Raw genomic sequence first — 20,346 nt, 5'->3', positions numbered from 1 at the left:
TATATGATTACTGCCAGAGTAACATTCACATACAGGTGTGAAGGACTTCAGCATGCATTTCACAAATAACACAAAGAACAAACATTTTCCTCTCTCACTTGGTTTTGCTCGCATGTCCCCTCTGCATGCGAAAGATGCAAAGATCTATTGGGATTTTACTAAAGTTCATCACTGAAAAGGTTTGCTCGCAGACTTGGCACTAAACAGCACATGGAGCCTCACGAATGGACACGGAGTGGCTACATCACACTTTTGATTATTGCACTATTGAGCACTTTAAGGGTTTTTTCGAAGAGGAGAAAGCGCATGCTCTCGCATGTATGGTTGCCAGATTGCATAAATTAAGTATGATATAAGGCGAAATATTTCCTATTTGTGCAACTATAAATCTCTGACTGGGGTGTTGCATCTATTATCTGGCAACCCTGAGCATATTAAACGCTTGTGGATGCGCAATAGGTCCCAAATCCAGATAAATTAAAGATCTAATAAAAAACTTTCATGATAAATCGACCCGTGGGCAGCAGTTTGCCCTGGTCTGCAATGAGAGTGCTCTAAGGTTCGTTTGAGGGTGCTTAGCACCCTCAAGCACCCCGGTAGAACTGGGCCTGCTCAAACCTCCGGAGGTAGTTTGAGTGATCGGATTTATATCCATCTCATATCCGTCTTGGGGGGCATTCACACTTGGTCTTTTCATGATCGGATAGCAATCCGATCAGCAAAAACACATTTAGTGACCAAGTGTAAATTAATTTCAACAGACCTACCATGAGCTCCAAGGTTGTCAAGCAATGACACTGTATATGCTTCCATAGAAGCCACAAGTCAGTGTGATTTTAACTTCATAAAAAAAAAAAAAAAAAAAAAAAGTTTAATAGCCGAATTCCCAAAAAGTCGCAAATACCATGGAAATGGGAACCACGCTAAAAGATCTCAGCATGAAGCACTTTCATGAAGCACTGCAAATGAGACTGCAACACACACCAGCGTGCTCCAGAGATAGGAAAGCCAGAGCTCTGGAACTTGCAAGTCAACCAGGCTTCAATTGATATCGTGGCAGAGACCACAAAACTTGTGGGACCTATTTGAATTCTTATTGACATCAGAGATGAAACGTCTTATAGACTTTTGCAGATGAACAAACAACTTAAAAAATACATCTTCCAGACATAAACACACAAATACATGTGCTATCAGGGTGTCTTTTAAAAACGCATGTTGCTAACCCATCAGTTAATAAGGACTACAACAGTTGTCCATGTCATAAAAGCACATAGCTCACATGCCCCTTTAGTTGTAATCCTTAATTAGTATCAGGGGCAGTTCTGGAACATTTTGACTGGGGGGGCCAGGCCTGTTTATTTTCATTTATTTTGTTGATTTAAATCAAAGCTTATAATGTTGTGACTAATGTTGGGGCTATTATGTTTGGTTTTTGGCTTAGAACTCTTTATTGAAATTTTTTAAGGAATCCCTATGGAGAAAATCTGTGTTTTATACTGTATTTTATTATCTGTGTGTAAGTGTTTCTGGGATCTGAGAGTTCTCCCCTCCCTGCAGAAGTGGCACTTCACGGACTCCAAAGGTGAGCAGCTCATATACATGCCCTGATCATTGAGTTCCCAGGTGCCATCTGTGGCAATGGCAGCCCTGGTGTGAGTCACATGCCATAGTTCCTCCTTCCCAGCACTACAGAGACACAAAAACAGCCACACACACAGCCACACACACACACACATACACACACACACAGGCAACGGGCATGCACTTAACATCTACTGTGCTAATGGCTCCTCATTCCAAAGTCCTGAAGACATCAAAGAACTGCATGGCTGTGAATACTCCATGTTCGAGTCCACATATGTGCATGTGTAGGATGAACTGGCATGTTCCCAAACGTGGCATGCGGAAATGCCTGGGTAGCCCAGTACTTCCACAGCATAATGGTCCTATGCCAATGTGCCATTCACGCACATTTCTGTTCCTCTGTGCGCTGTATTTATGTTTATAGCCATGTTCTGTCATAATTTACTCCTCCCTCATGTTGTTCCAAAACCATATGACTTTCTTTCTTCTGTGGAACACAAAATGAGATGTTAAGGCCTGTTCACACCAAATCCGTGACAATTTTGCAAGACAAACCTCTGACGGAACATGAAAAGAAAAACAATTTCACTCCTGTTCAGTAGGTGGTGCTGTTGTTATACCAGTCTCCTGTCCGAATCCTTCAGCTGTTAGAGATTAATATAATGAATGCTGTTAAAGCATTTATTTACCTAATTCGGCATAACTGTTTCATTGTGTTTTTATGCGAGTGAGACGAGTAAAGAGCACTGTTGCATAAATATATATGTCCTATTTATATTTGCACATGTATCTTTCAGACAGACTCCAGAATCTAACTTCTCTTTTTATAATGCCTGGATAATATAACACAAGGTACAGTGATATAAATAAATGTAGAATATTGCACATTAAGAATAATTTTTTTTCTCCCACTTTTCTTCCCAATTTGGAATGCCCAAAGTCCAGGTGGTGGCGTAGTGACTCGCCTCAATCTGGATGGCGGAGGACAAATCTCAGCTGCCTCCGTGTCTGAGACGTCAGTCTGTGCATCTTATCATGTGGCTTGTTGAGTGTGTTACCGCGGAGATGTAGCATGTGTGGAGGCCCACGCTATTCTTCGCGGCATCCACGCACAACTCACCATGCACCCCACCGAGAGCGAGAACCACAGATAATAGTGACCACGAGGAGGATACCCCATGTGACTCTACCCTCCCTAGCAACTGGGCCAATTTGGTTGCTTAAGAGACCTGGCTGGAGTCACTCAGCACACCCTGGATTCGAACTCGTGACTCCAGGGGTGGTAGTCATCGACGAATAACAGTTTAGTGTAAAATATAAAAAAGAATATAAAACACTGCTCTCTGCCTTTTCATCATTTAAATTATTGTAATACTTTATTATATTGTTCTTGCAATACAAATAGCAGTGTGGTTATGCAATTTGTTTGTCTAAAACATTGCATGTAACAAATCTTTTTGTGGGATATTTTACTATGAGCTTAGTGCAAACGAGTTGCTGAACCTCACTGCTATTTTTAATGCCATGAGATTTCTGGAGGGTGATTTGTCAGACTCGGTATAAATAGCGGCATCGGAATCCATTGTAACCATGCAAAAGCTCGTTTGGAACGAACATTCGTACCGAAAAAAGGGGTTTGGTGTGAACAGGCCTTTAGTCAGAATGTTAGCCTCAGTTACCATTCACTTTCATTGTATGGACAAAATACACTAAAAGAGAAGGGTGACTGATGCTGACATTCTGCCTAATATCTCCCTGTGTGTTCCACAGAAGAAACTCATTGGTTTAGAAACTGAGGGTGAGGAAATGATGATGATATTTTTCATTTTTAGGTGAACTATCCCTTTAACTCCATGGACAGAGAGCCTCGAGTTTGTAATGGTGGCTGATAGGGCGGGCTGTAATATGCCAGTAGTGATAAATGCACAATATGATGTGACTGGAGGCTGGTCTCCTCTGATCTGAAGAGTGATTTTACTCTCGCTCATTTCTGGCACAGATGAATGAAGGCCAGCAGGGAGGCAGGCAGTTATGGAGGGCTCCGTTCAGCTTCACTACCTTAGCATCTGTAGGACCTCTAGTTCTCTTAAAACACTCTAAATTTCAGACACATTTCAGAACAATTTCTCAGGGCCAGCAAAGCCTTCTGTGCTGGCCTAACATGCCAAGTAAATAAATATTTTTCAACCTTTCGTTCTCAATCACATTTTTTGCCTATGTATTTTTAACCGCTTTTCACTCTTAATTAATCTACAAACAAAAAGAGAAAAACTAAAAGTTTATCCAGTCAGAATTTAATCCTTGATGCTTATAAGCAAAGTGTGACAACTGTTTCACAAATTGCATGCCCGAAGCCCAAAGCCGAAGCATCACGTGAGTTTGAGTTCCACCACGTCAGGCCTTCAGAATTTCTTCAGAATCCCTCAACAGTGCAAATGAATGTGCATCTAATGTCAGATTGTCAGATTCATCAGCCAATCAGATTGATTTATTTGTTCTTGGTGGGTGTGATCTTTAGGATATGTCCAGGTCGAGGCCTTCTGGCTGGCCTTGAGTGACGCAATCACGCTTTAAGTGATGTACGTAATTCGACTGGGAAGAAAATTCGGCCTGGGATTTTACATAGAAACTGGCCCAAAAGATGTTGAGTGGGGGTGGGTTGCTGTCCTTTTCTGCATATCGCTGCCCCCTTCCGCACATCGCGGCACCTGTGGCACGTTCTGCATAACACGGCGGCCCATGTGGCCCCATTTCGCGGCCGGCCCACTGGGAAAGGTCCCGGTTCTCCCAATGGCCAGTCCGCCACTGCGAGTCAGCTGTCACTGCCACATCACCATAGAGAAAGAGATCCTTATGGATTTAAAAACAGGAGATGTTCTGCATTAAACAGGAAAGGAGGACTGATTTTCACTTCAAGCAAATTGGTAACATCAGGAGTTTTCTAAGTGTAAATTAGGCTGCTTGAGCATTCAGTGTCGGATAAAGTTTTGAAAAATAGTGCTGCGTTCCATTCAACTCAGAAAGTCGGATTTTACAACTTCCTACTTGGAAAAGTGCAGTGGAATGCATCTTTAACCCTCTGGGGTTGATGGACACGCCGGCGCGTCCTGCTGGATTTTTTCCTCATAACAGCAGAAACAACTTAAAATACTCCGTCATTTTTGGGCATACAGATAAGTGTAAGACATCATTAGAAACTATAAAGGGTCTACTTTTATTTGTGTACACTCACAATAACAACAAAACCTTGTGCTTTTGTAAAATAAAGAAAATAAACAGGGTGCGCTTTCAGCCGTCTCTGTCTCCGCGAGCATCTTTCTGAAACACGTCACAAAAATGAACTGAAACTCAGTGAATACTTATCAGACAAACATGAAACATATGTCTAAAGAAAGCTTAAAATGCCTACTTTTAAATAAAACAATTCAAATTTAATACAAATATTCTCCTGCAATGTATCTGTATGAAACCAAGTGATGTACAGTTTCTCCTGGCTCAGCTCATTATCGCTAATGAGATCACACCCACCAGCAGAGCGCGCTATTCATACGGTAATGTGCTGAGGAAATCTATGCAAATATGCAAATGGTAAACGCCCCCACAACAATGCCTTAAAAAACATCAAGTTTCATCATCAGATTCATTCACTTTTATGCACATTTGGAAGATGGTACGCTACACAGGTGAGGAAGCTCTACAGATGGTCCTGGATAGTGATGAAGAGTTCACATTTTCCTCAGAAGAAGAACGGGAATCCAATGATGAACGTTTGCATTTTGAAGAGCGACTTGAGCCAGCCGAGGATACAATTCCGGATGAGTAAGTCATTTAATTTTACTTACATATTAGTTGACATGCTATTTTATATAAACATGGACATATTTTACTAGTTGGACTATTTCCAGACTTGCCAGCCAGGATTCAGAGTACTGACATTTGAAATGTGTCCTAATAGGCAAGTTTAAGTTACATTTAAATGTTGTTTCGGCTAAAGCAGGTATTTAAATTGTATGCTGTATGATATAAATATATGTAATATGATATAAAAATTATATGCATGTTTAGATTATATTTTAACTAGTGTTTATGCTGCCTCATTATCAACGAAGCTTGTGCTTGCAAATATCTGTTCGGGTGTAAATGTGTAAAATGTGCTGTAAATATGCCCATATTAGAAAATCAGCAAATTAGAATGATTTCTGAAGATCATGTGACACTGAAGACTGCAGTAATGATGTTGAAAATTCAGCTTTGATCACAGGAATAAATTGCATTTTACAATATATTCAAATAGAAAACAGTTATTTTAAATTGTAAAGATATTTCACAATATCACTGTTTTTGCTGTATTTTGGATCAAATAAATGCAGCCTTTGTGAGCAGAAGAGACTTCTTTTAAAAACATTAAAAAATCTTACAGATCTATAAACTTTTACACGGTAGTGTAGGTCTAAAGTTTTTAAGGAAAGTCTTTATGTAAAGAGAATGTATAGTCAGATAATACATTCAATGATTAAGTCACCTCACATTCATTCTCTCTCAGGGGAGGGGTCTTTGTCTCCTCAGGTGTGAATCACATCAATATTCATGATCATCCACGCCTCCTCGCATATGGCCATTCTAACACTAAAAGTGTCTTACAAAAATTAAATGACTATATTGTTTTGTATGAATGAGTGATCAGGATTCTAGGCAACAATATCCAGTTCTCAAAAGTCTTGTGAACAAATGTTTAGTATGTGTTATATGGCCTTATTTCAGTGATTTACAATTTGTTTTTTCAAAAACCATGCATAAACATTATTTTCTCAAAAATACAAACAAGTACATACATGTTGTTCACATATTATTGTAGCCCAGTTTGTGCTGAATACAGTGTTATCAGACTTTAGCCATTAATATGTTTTTAAGCAACTGAAAAAGCACAAATGTCAAGGCATGTCAAAACTTCTCCAGGCCTCAAAACACCCTCAGACCCCAGAGGGTTAAGTCAGAATTACAATTTACATTTATACATTTGGCAGATGCTTTTATCCAAAGCAACTTACAGTGCCCTTATTACAGGGACAATCTCCCTGGAGCAACCTGGATTAAGTGCCTTGCTCAAGGACACAATGGTGGTGGCTGTGGGGACTGAACCAACAACCTTTTGCATACCAGTTCAGTGCTTTAGTCCACTACACCACCACACAACTCCAAACATGTTGACACTCAGGGAGATATACAAAGAAAGTGATAAACATTCACTAATTGTCTTCCAGATAAACATTCACAATTTATTAAGTAATATCGATAAATGAGTTCATTTCCACATTACATGATATTGAAGCTTGTTTAACAAACGCCTGCAGAAACAGGTGTATAAAACATGGTAAACTATAATCTCTTTTGATAATCGTACATCTGAAGCACAAATGCTAGCGCTGCAGCATTGTTTATCAGTTGGGTTTGTAGGAGACATCTCTAATGAGAGTCAAACCCCTGCTAAGCTAACGGGAGCATTGCAGTTTTGTTTCCTTAAACGTCATCTTCCGAATATCGGGGAATGGAATGCATTTATGGTCAGAGATATCAAGTAGGAATATCTCACATTCAACTTGAATGGAATGCAGCATAACCGTGTACCCTGACGCAATTTTGTTTTTGCAAGCAACATTTAAATCACAAATATTATTAGATAGATTTTTCCAGGCATTATAGACCTCCTTGGTAGATTCATATGAAAAATTATGATTTTTGAATGTCTGCTTGGGAGACGTTCATTTCACAAACAGTCATGCTGCAGTTAAAATTAGGCTTGCTTGAGCATTAAGTGTCGTTTCAAGTTCTTGCTTTCGTGCGTGGATGTGTTTTTAAAATGTCAATTGGTATTACTAGTTAGCTGCGACTTAATGTATGATGCCCAGAGGCATAGGGTGTTTTATTCATTGTGAAACTGTGTTTTCCTAATGGCATGAATCACATAGAAGGCCTAGACTTTAAATGCAAGGCCCGCCACTGGTACTTGGGATAAATGTTTTTTTTTTTAATTTTAATTGTTTTTTTTTTTTTTTATTAATCTTTAGGATTAGTTTTCATTTTGTATGTTATCTTTTACATTTTGCTGTTTGATGAATTGTTTGTGTTTCATAATGGTTTTCTGTTTAATTTAGCTGAAAATTTTGCTGTTTAATGGCAGTTTCCATTGTGTCAACTGCGAAAAAATAAACCTACCCTGAGAGATTCTCACTGGACTAAAAAGTGTGACAACTAGCCCTGGTTTCCCCGGTTCAAATGTGTATAAAAACTGCTGCATCGGATGTAAACTTTCCACTGTAGAACAACTGCGATAGAGCGTGTTAATCTTCCATCATCTTACCAGATGATCTTCCTCTCATTGAGGTGTGTGGGTGTCTCTAATTAAATTGAGTATCTGGACTGAGGGCCGGATATCTCTCCTAAACAGAATTACACACCATTCAGTAATTTTTAATAGGCTTTGGAGGCAACACTAATATCCTATATCCATCATAATTTGCTTTTTAATAAGAGGAGGCCCTGCTCTTTCAGGTAGCTCTTGCTCCCAGGAAGAGGTAGTTTCACCCTGTTCAAAAGCCCCTTCACAGAGCTGCACCAGAGGGCTCTGCCAGCCTAATGGAACTGTCATAGAGATGTAAATAACATTGGTACTCTGTGAAACAAGCCATGAAGGACAGGCAAGTTGAGCACAGCCACAACCCTAACTAACTTTTCTCTCTGCTATTTAACATACAAACACACACACATGAAAAAAAAAAAAAAAAAAAAAAACACCCACACGCTTACCAAACTAGGCATCTGTTATGTAACTGAGAAAGTACTCCAGTACTGAGAAAGACAACTTTAAGAGCAAATTAACTGACATAACAGCCATAGGTCCAAGTAATTGTTTTGCAAGTCCCCTTGGAAATACTTTAGTTAAATTTTGAGTCAGTCTTATTGTGAGCAGCTGCAAAAGTTTATTTTTATTTTTATTGAAGAGCAGAGAATTTATCCCATTTAAACACTTAGTATTTAATAAGGCTCATAATATTTGGGGATATACATTCTGAAATCACAATGACATCATTAGGTATATCTCCAAGATCTAGACCTAAATGATCTAGACTTTATTGTATGTATTATCTGTCTGTATCCAGTCATGCATGTTTTTTAATCCATTTATTTGTATAGTGATGTACTGCAACATATTTGCAATATATATATACAGTATGCTGTATATATTTTTGCTTGTTGTTGCTTTGTAAGTGGATTTCAACATCCATTGTGGGTATACTGCACCCACTTCAATTAATAAAAAGCACATATAGTTAAGATGGAAACTGAAGCTTTGTTGGCCTGATGAAGACCCATTGTGGATTGAAACATTACCATTAAACTGGAACGTTAGCAGTGTGCCAGCAAATGTATCTTTTTTCTGTAGGTATATACAGTATCTCCATCATGAAGTCAGTGCGATTTCAGAATATATATCTATTATCATTTTTACTTCATGAAGGGATTATACATTCAGAGATCATTATGACATCACCAAAGGCTATGCATTCATAATAATATTGGAATAGCCAGCACTTGATGATTTTAGAATGCACAGCTCCCAAACTGACCAAGGCATATTGATAATGGAATGTATAGTCACCACATTACATCAGAATAATATTACAATATATAGCATTGAATTAAGTAATAATGATAGAGTGTACAGCCCCCCAAAGTGAGGTCATTATGATTTTGGAATGTAAGCCATATTAGCCTTCAATGTGGTCATGATAATTTTCCAACCTATCATAATGATTATCAATGAAATTGTCATGATGATTGTCATGATGAAATGAAATGTATAGTCCCCTCATGATGTCACAATGACATTGGAATGTATAGACCTCATTGAGGCCATAATGGTTTTTGGAATATATTGTCTCAGATGAGGTTCTGTTCTTTCATGTTTTCCTCCTTCTGATGTCATCAAATTGGTCTTTTGAATCGAACGAGTAATAAATGCTAAAAACAGTAATGCTATTGCTCCCCAAATTTTGTGATTTGTTCTCCAGACTAATGCCAATTAAATTTTAAATTATTGTGTCATTACTGAAATAAATGAGGTTTGATAAACACCAAAACATTTTCCACTCCGAGACATCCCTCTGCGAAGGGCTCCCTGACCTGAGAAGCATTTTACAGGTTGCTGTGTGAAGGCAGGCAGGCTAAATAACAAGGAAGGGACCTGACTGATTCTTTGAAGATGCCAATTAGACAAGCTGCCTTTTAAATCAAACACACCAGGCATTTTTCAGGGTAAAGTCATGGCATTTATCAGCAATACCAGCTTGTTAGGAGAACAGGCTGAAGGTGGAAAGCGTAAGGTGTCCAACCTTCCTAACAGTATATGAGAGGACTGAAAAAGGTGTAAACTTCTGATAAACAGGGAAAACACTGAGAACTAAAATACCCTTCCAATGCAAGAGGCGAGTTAAAGAGTTGTAGGTACAACTGGTGATTCTTGTCTCTGACAACTGTAAACTCTCTGTTTGAGCCTCTTTTTCTTATTCGTATTTTATCAAGCAACACTAAAGAATTTAATGCAAGGTCACAGTTTGGAGTGTTTAAAAATGGTTTCAGCAGGTAAATGTCCAAAAGGGGAGGGTTTGAGTCTTTTTCCCCAGGTAGTATCTAACTAGACCAGGTTTCACTCTCACCGTTCTTTTTAGACAGTCCCCTCAAGACTGAATTTTTTGCATCCGATAAGATAAGTGCAAGTTACACTTCAAGTCAAGTTATTAAGAGAGATTGAGTGAAATATTGTTGAAATGTGGCATATTATTTTAAGTTTGGTTATCATCTGATGCTACGCTGAGGCCTTTAAAGACCGTGAAAAGGACTGCTGAATGGAATCCATTAAGGAGGCAGAGTGCCTTTGCTGTCACAGCCGATCAAGTGATCTCATTACCGATTACACATGCTCCCTCCTTTACCCTCCTCTGTACATATAATATATGCACACACAGACTCAATCTAGGGGTGAAATGTGACTCACTGTGGTGGGGAGTCTGAGTACACGTTGACTTGAGACAGCGTTTCCATGTAGGAATCAAAATCGAATGCAGGGGGAAAGTCTTCAATGCAAGTGGACCTCAGCTCTCCAATGGAGCCACCATATGAGAGGCCATCTGGAGCTGTAGAAACAACAACAGCAACAAAAACATTTTAAAATGTGCTTCTTGTACTATAGTTTGTGAATGTTACTTGAAGACATGCAGACATTTGATGTTTTTTATCTTTTTTATTTCCACAATAACTATATGATGTCCTTTGAAGCATTGTGTTTCCATTGGCAATACATTGTGTGCAATTATAAAAAACAAGTGTTTAAAAAAACAATTTTGTGATTATGACCACACTATAATATGAAAACTTTTTCCTTGTCTTTGGTATATTTGGAATAAGACGGTCATTGACATGGAGACAGTTAGATGTTGCAGTTGGGTTTCTCCCTAACATTTTACCCAAATCTTGTGGCCTTTTACCCCTCTGCATGAAACATAAAGTCAGTTTCTATCAATTATAGCTCTTGAGACCTATTTACAGTAGCACCATGTTTGATGTGAATGAAACCAAGGCTATGAGGGAAAGATTTACAATCTCTTTAATAGCATGCACTGTATAAAGCTGTGTAAACCATCTAGACCACATCCAATTTTCTAAAACCCATGTTCCCTATCTGTCACTCACTCAATGTTGTGTCGATGTAGTGACACTAGGAGTCACTCTTGGGAGCCCGAGACACCTGTGGTCTTTGATAAAAGGCCCATGATCATCCACGCCGGGTATCCCCCCGCGGACCTCCCATTCCCCAGCATGCTCATCTCCCCCAGTCGGGCTTCCGGATGAGTTCGCCGGCTCGTCTTACGGCGAGTCTGGCTTCTTGTTCGGAACCTGCGAAGATGTTGAGCTCTCAAGCGTCAGCTGGGCTTCCCCCTTCGGGGACGATTGCCCAGTCACAGGTTGATGCCGAAATGATGGACATGCTTTCCCGGGCGGACGTGAGTGTCGGGTTAGAGTGCAAACCTCCGCTCTCCCCTGAACCCTCGCGGCTTGATGATTGGTTCCTGGGATCACGGCACTGCTCAAAGCAGCCACGCCCCACTCCAGTGCCATTCTTCCCGGAAGTGCACAAGGAGCTGACAAAATCGTGGGAGGCACCTTTTACTGCCCGGCCCCAATTCCGCAGTTCCCCCGCTCTCACTACCCTCGATGGCGGGATGGCCAGGGGCTATACAGCGATTCCACTGGTGGATAAGGCGCTCGCGGTGCACCTATGCCCGCAGAGTGCCTGGCGCGGATGCCCTAAGCTCCCGTCCAAGCCCTGTAGGCTCACGTCATCCCTGATGGCTAAAGCCTACAGTGCTGCTGGACAAGCCACCTCTGCCCTGCACACCATGGCTCTCCTGCAGGTCCACCAAGCCAAGGCATTGAAAGAACTGCACGAGGGTAGTTTCACCCCAGATTTGATGCAGAAACTGCGCTCGGTGACCGACCTCGCTCTCTGAGCGATGAAGGTCATGGTGCAGTCTCTCAGGCGGACGATGGCCACACTAGTGGTCCAGGAGCGCTACCTTTGGCTCAACCTGGTCGAGATGGGCCAGGCTGACAAGACACGGTTCCTTGCTGTCCCCATTTCCCAGGCTGGCCTATTCGGCGACACCATCGAGGACTTTTCCCAGCAGTTCTCGGTGGTGTAGCAGCAGACGGAGGCAATCCGGCACATCCTGCCCCGGCGTGGCTCAAGATCCTGCACCCTGTCTGCTCATCACCAAGGGTGTCCCCCTGAGGTGACTGCACTGGCTCCACCACAGCCCGCCCATTCGGCCTGGCCCCGGCGTGGAGTCCACCGCAGGAAGCAGATGCCACCCGTCTCACAGCCAGCGCCTAAGAACCCACAGAGGTCATCAAAGCACCCCCGAGACAGGCAACCCAGAGACGAGGGAACCCACTCACCTGGAGCTGGTAAAAAGACCACTCCATCCCCCGGTGAGGGCCGGGCGGAAAATCTTTTGTTGCCTTTTTGTTTGATTTCGCCGCATGCCCAAGTGGCTGCGGTAACCAACAGTTCAGCAAAAGAGTGGCTTCCTTCCTCCCTGGGTCACATACCCGGTGTGCATGGTCATCGCTACGACTACCGTCCATGGGTTTTTTCTTGCAGGATTGGCGCTCCAGCGGTGGCCTTTCTGCCCCTGAGTGCCCAGCTGTGGCACACAGCTGCCCCTGATGTGGCAGTCTCCATGGGTTACGAGGACAGGCCTCTTCCTCCCCCATCCCAGGCTGTTCCAGGGGTGGTCACAAGGAGCCAGGTAAGTGCTTCGATGTTCCTAAACTCAGCACGGCCACGACGTGGTGTGGCACCTCGAGCTGCGCCCCGCCGGTACATCCGATGATGTTGTCCCCTTGGTCCCCCTTGCACGGAACTTGGACGCGTGGCTCGCGCTTTCCAATCTGTCGCGATGGCTAATCCGGGCCGTCCGACTCGGCTACGTGATTCAGTTTGCCAGGTGCCCACCCAGGTTCAGAGGTATTCACTTCACCTTGGTCAAGAGCGAAAACGCTGCTACCTTGCATGCGGAGATCGCTACCCTCCTACGGAAGGGCACGATAGAACCTGTCCCTCCTGCGTGGTCACGACAGATGACTCCAAAATGGACTGGGGCGCTGTTTGCAATGGGCACACATCCGCCGGCCTCTGGACGGGTCCGCGACTGCATTAGCACATCAACTGCCTCGAGTTGTTGGCAATTCTGCTCGCCCTGCGGAGGTTCCGGCCATTGATCCAGGGCAAGCACGTGTTAGTTCGGACAGACAATACGGCAATGGTAGCATATGTCAACCACCAAGGCGGTCTGCGCTCTCGTTGTATGTCACAACTCACCCGCCGTCTCCTCCTCTGTAGTCAGCAGCACTTCAAGTCGCTGCGAGCCACTCACATCCCGGGCAATCCTCCCACTGCCTGCTCTGGTATGCCCTCACCGAGGCTCCCCTCAGCATAGACGCACTGGCACACAGCTTGCCCCCTGGCCTACGCAAATATGCGTTTCCCCCAGTGAGCCTACTTGCACAGACTCTGTGCAAGGTCAGGAAGGACGAGGAGCAGGTCATCCCGGTAGCACCCTACTGGCCAGCCAAACGTTGTTCCCTGACCTCACGTTCCTCATGACAGCTCCCCCCTGGCGAATTCTCCTGAGCAAGGACCTTCTTTCTCAGGGACAGGACACCCTCTGGCACCCGTGACCAGACCTCTGGAATCTCCATGTCTGGCCCTGGACGGGACGCAGAAGACTGCGGTAGTAGACACGATCACTCAGGCTAGGGCCCCCTCTACGAGGCTCCTGTATGCCTTTAAGTGGCATCTGTTCGCTAAGTGGTGTTCTTCCCGACGGGAAGACCCCCAGAGACGCGCAGTCAGATCAGTGCTTTCCTTCCTGCAGGAGAGGTTGGAAGGGAGGCTGTCCCCTTCCACCTTGAAGGTGTACATTGCCGCCATAGCAGCACACCACGACGCAGTCGACGGTAAGTCCTTAGGGAAGCACTACCTGATCATCAGGTTCCTAAGAGGTGCCAGGAGGCTGAATCCCTCCAGACTGCGCCTCGTTCCCTCATGGGACCTCTCAGTAGTTCTTCAGGGTCTTCAGAGAGCCCCCTTTGAGCCTTTGCAGTCAGCCGAGCTTAAGGCACTCTCCTTGAAGACTGCCCTCCTGACTGCGCTCACTTCCATCAAGAGGGTAGGAGACCTGCAAGCGTTCTCTGTCAGCGAAACATGCCTGGAGTTCATCCGGGTTACTCTCACATGATCCTGAGACCCCGACTGGGCTATGTGCCCAAGGTTCCCACCACCTCTTTTAGGGACCAGGTGGTGAACCTGCAAGCACTGCCCCAGGAGGAGGCAGACCCAGCCCTGTCGTTGCTGTGTCCGGTGCGCGCTTTACGCATCTATTTGGATCGCACGCAGAGCTTTAGAATCTCTGAACAGCTCTTTGTCTGCTTTGGTGCACAGCGGAAAGGAAGCACTGTCTCCAAGCAGAGGATCACCCACTGGCTCATTGACGCCATAACTATGGCATATCACGCCCAGGACATGCTGCCCCCGGTAGGGCTACGAGCCCATTCTACCAGGGGTGTAGCGGCTTCCTGGGCCCTGGCCAGGGGTGCCTTTCTAACAGACATTTACAGAGCAGCGGGCTGGGCAACACCTTTGCAAGGTTCTATAACCTCCGTGTGGAACCGGTTTCGTCCCAGGTAGTGGCACGCAATACAAGCGGATAAGCCCGGGATAGCCGGCCGGGTGTATTGCTTGCACATAGCGCCTTCCAGCTCCTTTTGAGCTGAAGACGTGCGGCATTAATTCCCAGTAGTGTTCACAAGTTTGTTGCCTGGTTGACTTCCTCCGAGCCCGGTGGCAGTCGAGGTTTCGGAGAGATTTGCTGCTGGCCCAGTACTTGTGCTAACTAAGAGTCCTGTTCTGGGGTAGGTGCTCCGCATGTGGCGGTTCCCTGTAAGGCTAACCCCATGCAATATATATCTTCCACTAATTCATTTCCCTGTTGGCAAACTGCGTCTTCCTTGGGCAGAGCCCCTCTGCCCCAGTCTCCATGTTTGTAGTAACTCCTCCCCCATTGGGCAGGATCTACCTTGAAGACTCTCCACATGGTTGGAAAGACCATGTGATGTATCCTTCCACTTAAATATCCCCCCCTCTCTTTGGGCGAGGTGTGGTCTCCGCTGTGTCTTCCCCTTGGAAGGGACACCCCCCGACTAGACCTGGCGGCCCAGTCGGATAATCCCCCTTCTTTTTTAGGGAGTGGAAATAAGAGAAGAGGAAAAGAGGCCACGACTGGGTTAAGCCTGTCTCTATCTCTTGGGTAGTCGACTTGTCCCCAAAAAGGGCAGTTCGACACTCATAACTATGTTGGGGGAGGTTACGTGTTGACCTGGTGTGCTGGCTATGAGGCACACAGTAGTCTGCCCACCACACACCGCCAGTTTACGTAACACAGTTCAGCCACTTGTGGCGTTTCGTATAGGGACCCCTAGTGTCACTACATCGACACAATGTCGAGTGAGTGACAGATAGGGAACGTCATAGTTACTTGTGTAACCTCCGTTCCCTGATGGAGGGAATGAGATGTTGTGTCCCTCCTGCCACTACGCTGAACTACCCGCTGAAATGGCCGGACCTTATATCGGCTCCTCAGCATAAAACCTGAATGAGTGGTTGCATACCAGCTCCTTTTATACCCGTATGTCCGGAGGAGTGGCATGCAAATACCACTCGCCAATTTTCATTGGCCTTTTTCAAAGACCAGAGGTGTCTCGGGCTCCCAAGAATGACCTCTAGTGTCACTACATCGACACAACGTCTCGTTCCCTACACAAGTAACCATGGCGTTTTCTGGAGATTTTTGTCTACTGAAATTTCTTGGAAAGAAAGCATACAATAAGGTTTGGTGAGAAACAAACCGAAATCTAATGTATTGATCTCCTGTTAGCGTTTATGATAGGGCACGAAAACAACAGTTCATGCAGCCTCCTTGCGACATGGAGCGTTCAAGTGAAAACTAATTTTGTTTATCTAGGTCCGCCACAGCGATAGTGACAAAAGAACACAACACAGTTGCATAAAAACCAGAGAAAAGAATTTACTAAACATGTCTGAAGAGTTTGTTTTCGAAGACTTGATAAATTTCAATGCCCAGCCTATTTAAACCTATTTTATTATCTATTTTTTTTTTTTTTTTACTATCATGCTCCCACAGCTCATGCAGTACATTGTGTCTCCAGCTTCATATCTTTTGTATAATAATAAATATTATTCCTCATTAAACATACAGTATATAGTATATATACTACTGGTCAAAAGTTTTAAAACACTTATTCTTTATTATAATTTTTTTCCCACCTTTTAGAATAATAGTAAAGTTATCAAAACTATGGGATAACATAAATGGAACTATGGGAATTATGTTGTGACTAAACAAAATCCAAAATAAATCAAAACTGTGTTATATTTTAGCATCTTCAAAGTAGTCACCCTTTGCCTAGAATTTGCAAACATGTACTTGACATTTTCTCAACCAACTTCTTGTGGTATCACCCTGGGATGCTTTTTAAACAGTATTGAAGGAGTTCCCATCTATGTTGGGCACTTATAAAAAATCTTTTTTTTTTAATTAAATTTTAGTTTTATAATGAAATAAATTAATATGTTGGCACAATTATATTTTTGTCTACAAACCTAATTTCAAACATTTAAGCATACACCTTCAGATCAAAAGATTTTTAAGATCATGAGAAACATTTCAGTCAAGTGTTTCAAAACTTTTGTCCAGTAGTGTGTGTATATATATATATATATATATATATATATATATATATATATATATATATATACACACACTATATATACTGTAGTTAAATATAGAGCAATGTAATGGAACCAGGTCTCCATTTCAAAATAAGAGTCCTTGGTGTGTCTCAGACTTCATTTAAAAGTTACGCCCATTTCACACTGATAGCTTGAGCTAGACATGAGCAGAGCATCATTGCGACTAAATCGTAACTACAGCTGCAGACTCGCGAGGGCTTTCACACAGGTAGCATTTTTACAGCGTCACAGAAGCGGCTCTATACAGAAAAATAAAGTAATTTCTATGTTACTACCTTGAGTATTTTACTTTATTAACGATCATAATTTATATATATATATATATATATATATATATATATATATATATATATATATAAAATAGGATTGGGAGATAAGTATTACAAACTTGATCATCATAAAATCATATTTTCATAATGCTGATGTAACCTAACAAAGTCCTGAAGAAGTATTTAATTTCATGGCAGCGGACACAATAAGCTCTGATTTGTTCAAACACAATTCACTGGAGAAACTAGTGGGTGGGCGATCAGCCTTTGAATGTTTGTACAACACAGGACGCAATCACTCGATTTGGATCGATCACTCGCTTTATAGAAAGAAATACATGTATACAGCCATTAAATAGAGAAATATCTTTGTACAAAAATTGTTGAATTCTTTCTACGTAAGAATAAGGACACACTTCCAAAGACAAAATGTGAACTCCCCATCAACAGCCGAAGCAACAACTATGTCATTTTACATCTAACAAGTGTTTATCTTTTTTTATGTACTTTAATTCATATTAAACACACACTTGACTACAAATATATGATTATTCTGTGCAATTTGTACTTTTTTGTGTCAAATTACATTCATGTTGTCCATCAACAGTGTGCTGTCACTTTAATTAAGCTTGAGCAGCGCTGTAAAAATAGACTCGGAGACGAAACCCGTTACACTGCATTCACACAACGCTCATGCGACGCTCTGACACGCTGCTGACACTTCTGATGTGAATGCTCTAACCTGTTAACATCAGTGCCAGAAAAAATATTCTCTGCTCACATGCTGCTCACGCATGCGATATGAAATGGCCATAATTGGGATTTTGGTTTATGCATTATGGGATTTGCATCTGGGATCTTATTCATTTGGATTCTTTTAGCCTCTGTCTCTGTGCCCATCATAGTAATGAAAGACTAATCATTTTATTTATTTTTTACATTCTATGAATCGAGTTTTAAAAACTATCAGCCAATTAATCAGTTCTCTACATTTTTTCAGCACCTTAGTTATCAGCAAAATCCACTACTGGTTGACCTCTTGTTAAAATTTCTTTAGGTTTCCCTAGTAAAGTCCAAATCTAAATTCTTAAAATAATTATAAAAAAAATTAAATAAAATAAGTTCTGTTAGTAAAAAAAAGTCGATGCCGAATAAAATAGAGAGGGCCTTGTTGACCATATCACTAACTGCTGGACAAGACTAACTGATGGACATACAGTAGTAGGGCTTTACAAGGATTGGCTTTCTGCCACCATATTCTCTGGCCTTCTAAACATAGGGTTGATTAATTTGAGCTTTTCTAGGGGGGCCAGAATAACACAAATATGTCACAGGACATACTAAGCATTAAAAACCCTTCTTCAACATTATGATGACATTATGTGAATTTGATATGTTATGGACCCCATGTAGTTCGGCTACTGACCGTAGCTGGCTCGCAGGTGGGGGTTGCGCAGTCGGCTGTCTTTGCGCAGACTGCCCACAATGATGGTGACGCAGGAAAGGAAGAGCACCAGGCCGATGACAATGCCGGCCACCACCAGAGGGGACACCAGCAGGCTGGCTTCATTGCCCCCTTCTTGGCAGTCTGGGTACTCATGAGCATGACTGCTCTGGTTTGAGCTCACTGTATGAAAATACATGGAGGGGAGGAGACCAGTGGTGAGAGGTGGGGAGGTTAGAGAGAATGAGAAAGGTGGGAAAACAGGCAGGGACAGAGAAGGGAGGGAAGTGTGAGAGGGAGAGAGATGGGACAGTATGGTCAGTCACAGTTTTTTAAGCAGTTTCAATTATTTAAATGCTAAATCATACATAAACAGTCTTGCTGAAGAAAACCCCCCAGCTTGAAACAGCCTTATTTGGTTAAAGATGGTTTAAAAGAGCCCTAAATCCTCTAATATCAGCCAACAGACCAGCCTGGGAGACCAGTTTAAGACCAGCTAACCAACTTAAGCTGGTTTTAGCTGTATTTTTCAGCAGGGAGAAGACATATTTTCTTCCACCCCACGCAGACAGATAGTGAGATCACGCTGTTTCTGTATATTAACCCTACACTGAGCACAAATACACACATACTGTACACACACTCACACACCTACCTCTCTGTGGGCCGCAGATCAGGAACACTCCCCAGACTTTCATCCCTCAATGGATTTGATTCTCAAGTCTGCAGTGTTTAATTTTTAATCCTGACCCGTTTGAATTTTTAAAAATGCTCCGGAGAAGCCCAACTCCAGCCATTAGCTCCTCGCTGACTTCCTCCACCCTTTCCATTAGGACCAGAGATAAACCAACATAAGCCACACACTCTCACACACACACATAGTCTACAAAGATACAGACAGATTCAATAAAGCCTCTTTACCAAGCGGGATGACATTAACACTCTGTGGGTTTGATGCCTCCAGCCCTTTCTGGAGATAAACAAGACAGAAATCAAATCAATTTATCTAGGCAGAGCAGTGTGTGAATGCTTACCATATAAATTCTGTTGGCAAAGGAAATAACACTGTCATGAGCAAATGTTCAGTTTTGATGTAAGCCCGCACAGAGCATCTCTATTGATTAATGATGATCTTTTAGTTCAAGGTAAATATGCAGAGAGAACATGTCAAGTGTAGTTTGTATCATAGGTCAAAGCATATAATATTTCAAATCATATTCTTGTTCACATGTAACGTGTATAATTAAAGGAATAGTTCACACAAAAATGAAAATTATGTCACCATTTACTCACCTTCAAGTTGTTTCAAAACAGTACAACTTTCTTCTGTGGAACACAAAAGGAGATGTTAGGCAGAATGACAGCATCAGTCACTATTCACTTTCAATGCATCTTTTTTCCAAATAATGAAAGTGATCGGCGACTGAGACTAACATTCTGCTTATATTTCCTTTTGTGTTCCAAAAAAAAAGTCATAGGGGTTCGGTGTTTGAGGGTGAGTACATGATGATAAAATTTTCATATTTGGGTGAACAATGCCTTTAATGGCTGGGCATTATCTCAAATTAATATGTCTATCAATTAAAATTAATAAATAA

The 20,346-nt window shown here is 42.4% G+C and overlaps 1 protein-coding gene across 5 annotated transcripts in view; it reads right to left on the bottom strand.

Moving 5' to 3' along the window:
* The window catches only part of LOC127410179 (protein BEAN1-like), a 109,506-nt gene that overhangs the window by 11,217 nt on the left and 77,943 nt on the right, over positions 1-20,346 (bottom strand). For 4 of the 5 annotated variants that reach the window (XM_051645322.1, XM_051645293.1, XM_051645314.1 and 1 more), the window contains exons 4-5: positions 18,731-18,931; positions 10,640-10,778 (exon numbers count right to left, since the gene is read on the bottom strand). In XM_051645322.1, the coding sequence (XP_051501282.1) occupies positions 10,640-10,778; positions 18,731-18,931 (340 nt within the window). Of the gene's footprint in view, positions 1-10,639; positions 10,779-18,730; positions 18,932-19,403; positions 19,855-20,346 lie in introns of those variants that run through there. The other variant, XM_051645304.1, reaches the window with a different exon arrangement.

Source organism: Myxocyprinus asiaticus, chromosome 2, assembly GCF_019703515.2.
Source record: "Myxocyprinus asiaticus isolate MX2 ecotype Aquarium Trade chromosome 2, UBuf_Myxa_2, whole genome shotgun sequence".
Lineage (NCBI taxonomy): Eukaryota > Metazoa > Chordata > Actinopteri > Cypriniformes > Catostomidae > Myxocyprinus > Myxocyprinus asiaticus.
The sequence above is the reverse complement of the archived record's forward strand: the minus strand, read 5'-3'. Positions and strand labels throughout refer to the sequence as shown.